The sequence below is a fragment of the Amaranthus tricolor genome, chromosome 11, assembly GCF_026212465.1.
Source record: "Amaranthus tricolor cultivar Red isolate AtriRed21 chromosome 11, ASM2621246v1, whole genome shotgun sequence".
Taxonomy (NCBI): Eukaryota; Viridiplantae; Streptophyta; class Magnoliopsida; order Caryophyllales; family Amaranthaceae; genus Amaranthus; species Amaranthus tricolor.
Window position 1 is genome coordinate 24498358 of NC_080057.1, and position 13448 is coordinate 24511805.

The 13448-nt window shown below is 35.6% G+C and overlaps 1 protein-coding gene across 10 annotated transcripts; it reads left to right on the plus strand.

Annotated features, from left to right (window-relative positions):
- The first annotated feature begins 28 nt into the window (after positions 1–28).
- LOC130827664 (two-component response regulator-like APRR7) lies at positions 29–13334 on the plus strand. 10 transcript variants are annotated; one of them, XM_057693455.1, is made up of 12 exons: positions 70–204; positions 284–374; positions 871–1104; positions 1171–1488; positions 5297–5458; positions 6343–6476; positions 6802–6969; positions 10225–10414; positions 10547–10723; positions 10803–11004; positions 11338–12100; positions 13027–13334. In XM_057693455.1, the coding sequence occupies exons 4-12, from the start codon at positions 1182–1184 to the stop codon at positions 13132–13134; spliced, it is 2211 nt and encodes a 736-aa protein (XP_057549438.1). In that variant the 5' UTR covers positions 70–204; positions 284–374; positions 871–1104; positions 1171–1181; the 3' UTR covers positions 13135–13334. The 10 variants fall into 10 exon arrangements, with proteins under 10 accessions (XP_057549431.1, XP_057549440.1, XP_057549438.1 ...); XM_057693452.1 differs by having other exon boundaries at positions 77–204; positions 312–374; positions 987–1104; XM_057693453.1 differs by having other exon boundaries at positions 85–204; positions 284–311; positions 987–1104.
- Positions 13335–13448: the final 114 nt, after the last annotated feature.

Genomic DNA, 13448 nt, shown 5'->3' on the forward strand with positions numbered 1-13448 from the left:
TTCTGATTCCCTAATTACAATTTAATGATACTAATTATAATTAGTATAATCTAACAGTACAATCAAACCCTTAATTCCAATCATCCTAATTCCCAATTTCCTATCACACTTCAACTTTCTCTCTCCTCTACCTTACCCCTTTCTTCTACTTCCCGAGCTTCCTTATTTTTCCCACTTCCTAATCTCATTTATTTGTTGGATCAGGTATGAAATTTACTTCATTATTCAGCTTTTAGAGTTTGTGTTTTTAAAGATTTTTTAAGATATAATATTTTTGTTTCAGATAACCGGAAACCCAGATGTTTTTTCAGGTTATAAACAGCTCTGATCTTCATTTTTGGTTGTTGACAATGATGGGTTTTGTGTTTTTAAGTGTAAGTAGGGTTTACTTTCTGAATTGGCTCTGTTTTTTTCTATTAATTACCGCTTACAGGTAAACCGAGATGTTTTTTGAGGTTATAGACAGCTTTAATCTTCATTTTTGGTTGTTGGCAATGATGGGTTTTATTGCTTTTATGTGTAATTAGGGTTTAGTTTCTGAATTGGCTCTTTTTTTTTTTCTATTAATTACAGTTTACAGGAAACTCGGATGTTTTTTTTTTTTTTTTTTTTTTTGAGGTTATCTGCAGCTTTAATCTTCATTTTTGGCTGTTGGCAATGATGGGTTTGTTTTTTTAAGTTTAATTAGGGTTTAGTATCTTAATTGTCTCTGTTTTTCTATCACTTGAAGGTAAAATTTGAGGCTATAGCCATTTGTATGCACGTTTGGTCTTCATTTGTGGTTGTTGGCAATGATGGGTTGTGTTGTTTTCAGCATTCAAGTCTAGTCAGGGTTTAGTTTCTGAATGGCTTTTTTTTCTACACTTACAGGTAATTTGGGATAAGTTTGAAGGATAAGTTTGTTTAAATCTTTATGTTGATGATGTGGGCGCGACCGATTTGGATTTCTTACTGTTTGAATGAACTTAATTTGGCTGTTGGATTAGGTTTATCAAGTGGGTTTTTCGAAGCTGCTTTTCTTGTATGAAGAGATATGGACAACTTAACGTAAATTTGTTTTTTCAAAAAAGAAGAAATATGCAATTTGTTTAGAGGGATGAAAAGGTTAGCAGAAGGATTTTAGCATGTTGAGACAGATTACTATTGCTCACTTATGAATTTAATTGGCAGGGAGTGGTCCAATGAGTGATGAGGGTGAAGTTGAGAGTCAGAATTTGCGCAATATTGATAGGAAGATCGTACAGAATGGAACAGCTGGGGAAAACCGGGGTACGCCGGAAGATGGACAACTAAGGCCCAATGGAGGGGGACATGGGTTAGAGGGGAATGGCATTGACAGGCTAGTGCAGCAACCTCAGCATTCACAAGGGGCTTCTGTTCGTTGGGAAAGGTTTCTTCATGTGAGATCAGTGCGGGTTCTTCTGGTAGAAAATGATGATTCTACACGTCACGTTGTTGCAGCATTACTTCGAAAGTGCAGCTATGAAGGTTAGTTCAAATGATGGGCATGCTAATGAAGCTATTTTTTGTTGGTGGATGCTTGCATATATAACTTTTGTGATGAAACACTTTGAATTCAGGTGTCAATTTTTTTCCTTGTTTACTAGCTTTAAACTCAATTGTCTTTTACATAGACAGGGAAGTGTATGGCTTACTTACAAACTTTATACTTCATTTCACCTTCTATATACGCTGCGTGTTGTTGTTTATTACTGCTGTGTTTGTTACTTCATGTGGCTCATTTTGTTGTTCGTTAGTGGAGTTTTAGTTTACATCCCTTTTGGTTCCCTAAATATAAGTTTATGAAGGTGAAATCTGAGTATGTTATACGAAGTTTATATATGCCTTTGCTTTGTTGCCTTGCAATGAGAACTCTATGACCGATGAAGATTATTATGAGTTCTATGAGCATAGAATTTAATTGAGGTTTATTGATCAAATGTTGTTTCTAAGGGATTTTGAACTTGCTCCTCAATATGCTATCTCAGGACGTAATCACAATGCAACATGCATTGCTAACTAGTAATATTTTACCATATTATCCTTTATTAAATATTACTCTTATTGAATATCTATAAGTATAAGATTAGAATGTACTCATATTCCCAAAATGAATTACTGTTCAAAACCTTTATTTACTCCATTATGTATTAACTTAAGGTTTTAAGAGTATTTTAAGCGATCACTTATTAGTATTTGCCAAATATTAAGGTGGATTAGTGAGTGTATAATTAATTGTAGGAAAATGATGGTAGATGAGATGCATATATTAAGGTGGATTAGCGAGCGTATCATAAATGATACAATTTAAAATCAAGATATAAATCATGGTTGATTAGAATTTACTCGTATCCCCAGAGTGTGTCACGTCACTTTGATGTTTCCAATCCCGCAAATCGACTGCATACGAACTCACTTGCAATTTTAAGCAAAAACAAGCGAGTGGATATAACTATGCTTTAGTAATCAAGAGTTGTCAAATATACATAGTATACAATCCTAGAATCTTGTGCACACTAACTATTTAGTTGAGACGATCTTATTGGTTCGAAGACTAGTGGTCTAGTCAATGTATCAATGGCAAATTGGCAATTTACCCAAAAATATAATATAGGCCATACCATAATGTCAAGGTCAATTTACCTAAATTAAACATAAACAACCACGGAGGTCAGTCCATATCTCAAGGACCATTCAACTCAAAATCAAAATTAAACAGTGTACCTATGTCTCAAAATATCATGTTTTCAAATTCAATAACATAAATCATAGAAATTACACAATCACTATATAGATGTGTGATGATTGTGATAAATTTGGAAACATTTTAGACATCTAGAATCTAGCATTTTTTCAGCAACTCTTGGGCTTAAGATTAACCTTACCAAAACCAGCATCAATATGAAGCATCACATTAATCTAGTCAAAATGATTCGGCTGGCGATTTCAGGTCAAGTTGAGTCGGGTCATTTTTGATCGAGTCAATTTCCAGGTCGGGTTAGTACCTAGTCGGGTTTGGATCGACCCAACATGCTTAGGACTTCTATACTTTTTTCTTATCATTAATTTTTTTTAAAAAAATATTTATAATAATTTATTTTTGTTTTTGTAAAAAATAGTTTTATATTGAAAATGACTAATACATCGACTTTAGGGCTACATTAAAGAAATGTTGAATCAATTATTTTAAAAATTGACTACAAAGCAACTAGACTAGTGGGTCTCGACTAAAAATTTTGTCGTGAAACTGAAAACGAGTTTGGGTTCGGGTTTCGATCTGGTTTGAGCTAGTTGTTTCCGTTGTTTCTGGTCAAATCGTTTTCGGGTAATGGGTTTAATTTTTGGGTTATGACCCACTAATTTTCGGTCGAGTTTCAGATCGATTTCAGGTTGGGTCAAAATTTGACATGTCTACGTCACATGCTTTAATGTGAAGACAAAATACTTTTCTCTTTTAGCTAATATGTCACATAAATCTATATGATATATGGATTTACCTCTGGGTATTAATTCTAAGAAATATCCTTTTGGGGACCAATGATGGAAAAAAATTTCTAGACAATCCAAAGGAGGCCTTCAATTTGGAAGGGAAGATCTCTATTATTAAATCTTGCTTAAACAACTTTCCTCTCTACTTTCGCTTTTCAAGTTGCCTTCCAACATCATAAAACCAATGGCGAAGATAATGCGATACTTATGGTTGAGAGTGGGGGATACAGAAAAATTATTTGGTTGGATGGATTAAGGTATAATTTTCTTGACTTGAGACACCGGATGACTTAAATATGCTTTACTTGAGAAATGGTTGTGGAGTTTTTCCTTGGAACCAGAATCACTGTGGCGTAAGATTATCAAGAGAAACTACGGTGCTCCTAGCTCATGGGATTTGCTCGTTGGTCCATCTTCATTCTTGCCCTAGTCCTTGAAAAGCCATTTCTTAGGTACACACTATATTTTTGCCTTGTACTAGCCTTAAGATTGGCAGGGGGAAAGATCTGATTATGGGAAGATTGATGAGTGACTTCTATTCTAGGTTGTATAATTTATCCACTAGACACTACGCTTCTATAGCCATATTTTATACTTCAAATGATAGAGGCCAAAATTCTTGTTTTTTTTTTCTTTAGACATGATCCGATTTGAAAGAGATTACAAATCTATAGTTGAGCTTATCCATTCTTAAGAACTTTTAGCCCTTCGCAAACCCAGATATGAGGATTCGAATCTTGACTCTTCTTTGATTTTTTCTTGTACTTCATTCTATTCTATTTATCTTTGTCTCCTTTTAATATGTTGTTTTTGAGTTTACTCATTATGATCCATAAAGCTAATAAGAATATCTTTGAGGTTAGAGCTTTTTGTTGGATCGTGGCTTTGGGTAAATCCTACACCTTGGAGAATCTTCAAATTAGACACCCTCAATCATATTTTGAATCCAATGGTGCATATTGTGCTCCAATATCTTTGGAAGATAATGATCACCTATTTCTCCACTTGAATTTCGGACTATGTGCAATAGGTCATTTGGTTTCATTGGAGAGTCTTGGATGGAGGCCTCGACCATGGGATATTCCTTCAAATGAAGTTTTTGGATTTTGGAGCTAAAAGTCACCTAAATCATCTTTGGAAATGCTGCTTCTTTGCCATCCTTTGGACCGTTTGGATATAAAGAAGTAGAAGAACATTTAAAGATTAAGTTCTTCCTTTGGATGTTGTTTCGGAGGGAGTAAGTTCCTAGCCATGCTTTGGGCCAAGGCCGTCAGTTTCTTTTTGGATTTCCGGCAAGGGGATCTTGGGAGCAATGATGGGATACAATTGTAATAACAAAGAAAGACAATTTGGTGATGTAGAAAGCAATCTTGTGATCATAGCCTTTTGTTTAGTTGACTTTATTACACATTCAGAAGAAAACGGAAGGAAGCACTATCAGTTGCGACGATCCTGTGACACCCCTTTTCTGGTCCTCTCTGATCATTTGAATCTTGAGGAACTAAGTAAAGCACGAAATAGAGTAAATACATTGGGTTTTGGAATAGCTACATATTACAATGTGATTCACATTCAGTTAAATGTTTTGTGCAAGGATTCTTCAGCATGTTATTAATTGTTTCTAATTGCCATCAAGATCTAATATGTTCTTTCTTTTGTGCGTGAATGATGCTCGTTATTTCTTGATCTTATCTTAATTTCCATGGGGTTCACTACGGAAAACGAATGAGCCAATCATATGATTATGTTTGATAATTGAAACTTAAGCTTTACTCTTACATGTGGGTTTCATTTTTTGTAATTACAGTTGTAGAAGCATCAAATGGAATACAAGCTTGGAAAATTTTAGAAGACATAGAAAATCGTATTGACATTATCTTGACCGAGGTGGCGATGCCTTGTTTCTCTGGCATTGCTCTGCTATGCAAAATCATGAGCCATAAAACACGGAAGAATGTTCCTGTTATCAGTAAGAGTCTTCATATGTCTTTTTCATCTGCTTCTCTCTGAAGGTTCAGATTCTTAAATAATAAATATGAAGTATATGAAAAAAACTCTTATCTTGTTTCGTTCCAGTTTCAACTTTATTATGTATTTTTTTTACTGAGTCTCACTTATATTCTTTTATTTTGTGCATACTTTTATTCCCAATATGCCTTTACTTTTGAACTTCTTTCCTACCACTTAATTTTATTGACCCTCTTCTCTTTTGACATGGCCATTACAAATTGAAAAATGGGAGGTAGTACTTGTGTCCTGAAATGAATCTCATGTAGACTTCTGAATGTAATTTGGGAGACTGCAGATCCACCTCCCATTTTGCTTTCTCTTCATAGTCATGTCCTTGTTAATGATACGTTAGAACCCTTCAAAAGCAAGTAATGATATCCTTTAATTTGCTTTTATTTATTTTTCAATAGGAACTACTTGATACATAATTGGATGATATACCATCACCTTCTGTGCACAAAGATGTGGTGTCGATAAGAATATAGGTGCATAACTGCATAAACTTTGAAATCAAATATGGTTTATTGCATGCTCGTTTTCCTGAGAATAGTTTAATGACTTCAACTAGAGCAAGACCAAAGTTAAAATGGAAACGTGATACGAATCACTATACTTTTCAAGGAACGTAAAATTCTTTTTTTGACTAAAGGAGTTGAATTAACGTATTGATTACCTAATAGGAAGCATCTGGTTGCTTAGAATTTAGATTGTTGTTTTCCATGTTTATGTGAGAGAAGAGCTTAAAATCTTAATTAATGCTGACTTTTCTGTTCTTCAGTAGAAATGTTTTACATATGGAACAGAAAACATTTGACTACTATTTCTAACGAGATTTGTGCGCAGTGATGTCATCTCATGATTCAGTGGGTTTAGTCTTTAAGTGTTTGTCAAAGGGTGCCGCGGATTTTTTACTGAAGCCTATACGAAAGAATGAGCTCAAAAATCTCTGGCAGCATATGTGGAGAAGATGCCATAGCGTGAGTTTGTTGAATTGCTTAGATTGACATTCTGTATTTACTTGTTTGTTTTTTTCCCCTTATAATTCAACTCCTTTTAATGTGCTGCTTTGATCTTCATTGAGGAAGCTTACTGGAGATAATGAGAACAGTCATTTTCTATTAAAACCAAAAGAGGCCCGATAAGCATTCACTGTTTTTTTATACTATCGTCTATCTTTATCTTTATATTTTAAAAAGTTATTTACAATGTTGAATCTTATTGTAGAATTTTGTGACTTGTTAAATTTATTTTTGTTCCTTGTCAAGATTAAGACTAATTAGTTCTATTTTTTTTCTTTCTCAGTCTAGCGGTAGTGGAAGTGAGAGTGGAACTCAGAGTCAGACACAAAAGTCAGTGAAATCAAAAAGTGCTGAAAAGTCGGATAACAACAGCGGCAGCAATGATGAGGAGGATAGTGGCAGCCCAGCTTTGAACTTTGGAGATGGAAGTGACCATGGGAGTGGTACTCAAGTAATGAGATTTATTGTCTTTTGTTTCTTATCCGTTTTGCTGTTAATTGTCGGTGCCTGGTTTGTAATTTAAAGTATTATCTTTTTTCCTTTTTGTCACAAAAAATGAAATGCTCTGCTTCTAGTTGGCCAAAAAATTAACCTAGAAACATAGATTATTTTTTCAACTTAATTTCTCAAAGTTGTGTCTGATCTTAGCTTTAACAAATATATTAGGCCTGTTTCTTCAGATGCAACTTAGGAGTCAGGCGGGTGGAAGGGGGACACAAAAATTAAGAAAATGAGGTGTGGGTAGGTTACTTTCCATGTTTTCCAATGAGTGAGAAAGAGCGGGGCAATTTGCTCATGGGTTGTTGTCTTGTTGAGTTCAAGGGTATGTTGCTAATTTTTGCAAACATTTAGATAACGAAACTGTCAAAACTTGAAACTGGATATTCAAACAATGGAGGAAGTTCAAAAAATTCATTATTTGAAGTTTGCATGGGTGTTCATGCTATGACTCTTATCAGGGGATGAAGGGTTGTAGCGGCTCAATAAGGTTAACTTATAATTCAATTGCTATTAGATTAGCATGATTCATGAATGATGAATAATACCTTGCTTTTTTTTTTTTTACCTTTTCTTTTTGCTGTTTCCCTTTTGCATATGAGGCAGACTTTTTTCATGGGAATTGATTGCTTTAAAGTTTTTCTTACGATAACAAAAATTCATTTTAACATATGAAATAATGCATTTACATTTACATATGACACCAAAGTGGAAAGACGATCTTCACTTGCATGTTTGAATTTCCGCTGATTATGTAATTTCTTGCTAATAATTAGCAAAAAAATAAATAAATAAATAAATAAAATCAAATTTCTGTATGATCATGAAAAATAACTCCAATATGAGGAATCTTTAAATAACGAGACATTTTGCTATATCTGACAGTAATGGTGTTGAAGTGAGTCAGTGATACAAATATTGACTGGTAATACAACATTTCTTCATTACTTAAAAGTTACAGCCATTCTCTAATGTCTAGCTAATCTGTTCCCACTTTTCATTACTTCATTACTTATCATTGAAAGCAATAATATCACTTTTTTCGATACCTGTGCTTGCTTTCTTGTAGAGCTAAACATTGTCTTGAATGAATGCATGGCTAGAGTGTAGGGAACTTTGTTCCAACCTGTCTACTTCCATTTCTTGATTTCACTCCTGCCTTTCCTTCAACAGTTGTTATGAACAGCCCATTTGTGTCCGTCTTGCGGTAATATGTTTGCAATACTTCTCCTATTTCAGTCATTTTTGTGATTTGCATATGCCCCTTTATGTTATCTCCTTTCGTAATGGAGCAAAATTTCTTAGGTATTTGGTTTTGGATTAAACAGACATCTGTAAAATGGCTTATTATTCATGTGCGCTTCTTATTTATGAGTAACTCTAGTCTTTTAGATTATGTTTGCGATCATGCGTCTACCTGAAATAACCTCTTTTGTTATTGTAAGGCTGTGTATATCCAAAGCCACCTAACATTGCCTCGGGTGTCACCTAATGGCATTGGGGCAATGCAGTGTGGTAGTGTGGTTGAAGTATGCCCCTTTACATGTTATGATTTCCGATTTCCTTCTTTTCTTTTGAGGAGTCTTCTTTCTTTCCCTTTTTTCTGTGCTTGTCTATTGAGGCTTTCTGAGTTTCAAAAGAGTTGTTGTGTTGAAAAACCGTTATGGGCTCATGTGGACAAGATCATGAGACTCGTGTGTACAAGCCCTGAAGAGAGTTTGACTACACACAAACTTGACAAGGTTCCTTCGCAAAACCATATGGTAGTAGGAGTAGCCACCAAGCTTATATGCAAGTACATGTGGGCTATTTTCCAATTCTGATACTAACTATAATCACTAGTGAGCCAATCATAATACGCTTTGCATCTTGGTAATTTAATGCCAAATCCAGCATTGCTCTATCCCTCCTTTCCGCAGTTACTTTAATGGCGATATAGAGTGTTTAGTTAATCGTTAGGTGGGCTTGGCTGATTACAAGCATTTTAACTCCCCTGTTGATTGCATTTTAATTAGTCCTGTTGGAAATACTTCACATGTGAGACAAAATTCCACATCGATAAAATAGTGGGTTGTTGGGATGAGTTATCCCACATCGATAAATTGAAAATGGTGTGCACACTTTATAAGCTATTAGAGACCTTCTTCCCATGGCCATATGGTTTTGGGATGGTATATATCTCCTTGGCTTATGAAGTGTGTGCACTTGTGTTCCCCCGTTAATATGTTGGCATTCACAATAAATCCAGCCTAATTTAACATGGTATCAGAGCCAATGGTTCGATCAACAATTTAATAATGGTAGGTTCGAAAAGAATGGCGTTCCTACTCTAATTGATTACTCCCACATGCGAACTTGATGGGGGTTCGCATGTGAGGGGGGGTGTTGGGATGAGTTATCCCACGTCGATAAATTGAAAATGGTGTGCACACTTTATAAGCTATTAGAGACCTTCTTCCCATGGCCATATGGTTTTGGGATGATATATATCTCCTTGGCTTATGAAGTGTGTGCACTTGTGTTCCCCTGTTAATATGCTGGCATTCACAATAAGTCCAGCCTAATTTAACAAGTCTTGTAGGTATGGTCCGTATAGATTTATGCAAGAGATTATGTTAAAGTAGGCACTGTTGCTAAGCAGTACATAATTAGGTATTTGATGGGAGAAAGGGTTAGGGCTTAGGGGAGTGTGAGACATCTTATTTTTTTAGAGTTCTAAATCAACAAATAATTTAAAAAAGAAAAAATTACCGTGAACAATACAACCTTTTGTTAATTTCCCTACAATAATACCAACTATTGATTAACCATGAATAATACCAACTTAGGGGCATATTTTCCTAGAATAATACGAACTTTAGTTTGTTAACTAATTTACCAATTTTTTTTGTCTTATAATCACCTATAGTTTGATTTTTAACATATTAGGTATTTTCTAGTAAAACACCCCTTTAAGTTGGTATTATTCATGGTTAATCAATAGTTGATATTATTGTAGGGAAATTAACAAAATGTTGTATTATTCATGGTAATTTTTCCTTAAAAAAAAGCTGATTAATAATTCCTTTTGGTCGAGTCACTCCCAGTAAAATCCTTGGCTCAAATGTCAGAGATGTTGTGAAAGTTTTTATATGTATACTAGGACCCTCGAGAGATTGTGTAATTGAAGTAGGTTGAAAGTTGAAAGTAATTTCTCTTTTATTTGTAGAGTTCCTGGACGAAGCACGCTGTAGAGGATCAAGTTGATAGCCCTCGAATGGTATCTCATTTAAATGAGGTACCTGAGCATCCTGATAGTACTTGTGCCCAAGTGATTAATCCGAATGCTAAACCGTCAATGAGCAAGCTGTTGTCAGTGACTGCAACAAACGAGTTCAGAGAGCAGAAGGAGCCACCTGGTATGACATTGTACCGATCAAACAGATAACTACGCTAATCATACTTTTGCATGACGCTTCTGTATGATATGTTCCTTTCGTTTTCTACATCTTTTTAACCTCTCATTGGTTTCCCTTTTAAAATATGGTCAGAAAACACCGGCCTGGAAAAAGCTACGGATACCCCTGTGCTAAAAAATTCAGATCTGCAGCCCAACTTGTCACTTCAGATTGCCACGGAATTGATAGGTGTAAACCAACACAGTGCACCTAAAATAGACTCTAGCCAATACAGTGAGCAAGCAAATAATAGCATAAGGAAGTTACAAGGTTAAGATTTGTCTTAGTTGCATGGATTCCGATAAATGGTTTAACATCATAATGCTTACTCTACTGACCTTTTGAGCAGAAGTGAAAGAATCAACTGTATCCGAGTCTGCAAATAAGTTTTGCAAAAAGAGAGAAACTAATGATAATGGGGCTGATGATAACAAAGAGTTGCCATCTACAGAACAAGGTTTGAAAAGGGTTAGAGGCGTAGGGGACGTAGATAAAGCAGTGAATGACGAAAGAAATGTGCTAAGGCGTTCAGAGTCCTCAGCCTTCTCCAGGTTTGAAAAATCAGTGTCGTGAAACTTTTTTAGTGTTTACTGTAGTGTATTTTTTGTAATACACCGGCCAAGACCCGAACCAAGACTGGATAGTAATTACACAATAATGGACAATTCGAGTTGGCCCAATAACTCCAAAGGACAATTCCTTATTCAATATTCAAAAGCTAGCTTATTATTACAAGGCTGGCTCTATATATAGCCTAAGCCCACAAACAATTACTAAAAAACAACTATTCTAAGTAACAAGACACAAAGACTAATTAATAGTGAATTGTCGATAACGCCCTTGGACCTTTTGACCCAATTCATCACTTTTTCTCACTGATGTAGGTACAATGCGGGATCACATAATAAGGTTGTGGATGTACAAAGTCCATCTCAGAAAAATGACTTGGAGAAAAAGAGTGAACTAACACCTAACATCCAGTCTCATTCTGGAAGCAATGCTCCTAACCATTGCTCTAACGGCACTAGTGTTCATGTTGACATAGTTTCTACACCGAACAATCCAGTTGCTTTAAAGAACAAGACTGATGAGTGTCCGACAAACAATTATCCTTTCTCTTCTGAAACAGAGAATATAACATCTTCCTCTATGCAAGTAATGCTTGGAGACAATGACGGTACAAAAACAATCAAAAAGGTTCCTCCCATGTGTTCAACTCAAGAACATCAGATCCAGCCTCTGCACTACGAACAACTTACATCGAACCATGAGAAATTGCGAATCAAAAAAATGGCAGAACCCATTCCTCATTGTGGTTCATCAACTGTTTTGGGCGAGCTCCTTGAAGGTAATGCTGGAAATTATAGTGTAAATGGAAGTGCCTCAGGAAGCAATTACGGAAGCAATGGACCCAATGGTAGTAGCAGCGGAGCAAATGCTGGTACAATGAATGCAGAAAGTGACAGTGGACCAGGAGGTAAAAGGGGAAGTGGTGATGCCAGTGGAAACGGCAGTGGGAGTGGCAGTGGCAGTGGAAGTGGAAATGGGAATGCAAGCGGAAAGGTTGACCAGAGCAAGCTTGCCCAAAGAGAAGCTGCCTTGACTAAGTTTCGACAAAAAAGGAAACAAAGATGCTTTAATAGGAAGGTATTAACTTTTAACTCTCATTTTCTGTTTGCAAGTTTTCTGCCTTGTTTATCATTTTGTTTGAATTTTTTGCTTTGTTATCATGCTATAATATATTGAGGGTAGAACCAAGTGGGGCGAGGGGTGTTCAACGGGCTGGGCCCCAATTTTGAGCCCTTATCCGACTTGTTTTTATAAGGGCTTTGTGAGGGCTGGGTTGAAAATTTGAGGGTCAAAAGCAGGCTCTACTACAATTTAAAATAGAGTGGGCTATAGGCTAATAAGGGCTGGAAACGGGCCTTTATAAATAAAAAAAGAGCTCTATTACAGTTATTATAAATGACAATGCCAATGTAGATATTAACATTTCTACAATTTATATTATTATAAACAATAATTTAATTATCATAAATCGATCAATGAGTATGAAACGGGTGGGGTTGCCCATATTAAATTTTATAGGCCCTTATCCGACCCGACCCATATTTACTTAGGATCTATGTGATGTGTGATTTTGACTAGGATCATTCATGATTAATTTTTATTCTAAAGAGAAACAATGAGAAATATATGTAAGCAAATAAAGCTTTGAACTATATGTAAGGCAAGAATATAGGTTGATAATGCAATAACATTAGTGATAGATCCAAGAGTATATAATTTGTTAATAAACGTTAGATATGTTTCTTGTTAGGGTTCATTACTTCTTAAGGCCCCCGCCTGGATTCAATGTGCTAATTGAGGGGAGAATTTTACGGGTGAAAGAGTTTGGTAGAATATAGTAACGGTGAAAAATGTTTCTGAGTTTTAATGAATAGGGAACTTTGGTTTCGGTGTAATGGGTTCAATAACTCTTCATCTATTCAAAACGAAGAACTCTGTCATGTCGTGTCAGTTTTAACAGAAAACTGATCTTCATCCCTTGTATTTGCCATCTTCTATTCCAGGTGAGATACCAGAGCCGGAAGAGATTAGCTGAACAGCGGCCCCGTGTTAGAGGGCAATTTGTTCGGCAGGCACCTCCGGAGAATTCCAGCAAGGACACCGACTCTTGATCTAATATCCCTGTTTTCGTGTTAATATTGTAGTCAATCATCCATCCTTTTGTGCAGAAAATATACTATTGATTTATTCATTGTGAAGATTAAGCATTTGCATCTAGACTTGAAGTTGTCATTGTATTGTTCTAATGTGTTGTATACTTTGTGATGATTATGCTTTGTCGAAATGCTCCTTATCGGAGATTGCTTGTTTCTATCGGAAGATTTCAATGTGCTTGCAATATATTCGAGTTGATTTAGAACACATTGCTCATTGAGGCTATAGTGTATATAGTACAATTCACCTTTATTTTTACATCTTTTTGGTG

What these genes read in the sequence shown, in the direction of transcription:
- LOC130827664 (XM_057693448.1), top strand. Translation starts at nt 1,182, where the DNA reads ATGAGTGATGAGGGTGAAGTTGAGAGTCAGAATTTGCGCAATATTGAT. An exon ending in TCGAAAGTGCAGCTATGAAG is followed by an intron (nt 1,489 to 5,296) that starts GTTAGTTCAAAT and finishes TTGTAATTACAG; the next exon opens with TTGTAGAAGCATCAAATGGA. An exon ending in AGAGCAGAAGGAGCCACCTG is followed by an intron (nt 10,415 to 10,546) that starts GTATGACATTGT and finishes AAATATGGTCAG; the next exon opens with AAAACACCGGCCTGGAAAAA.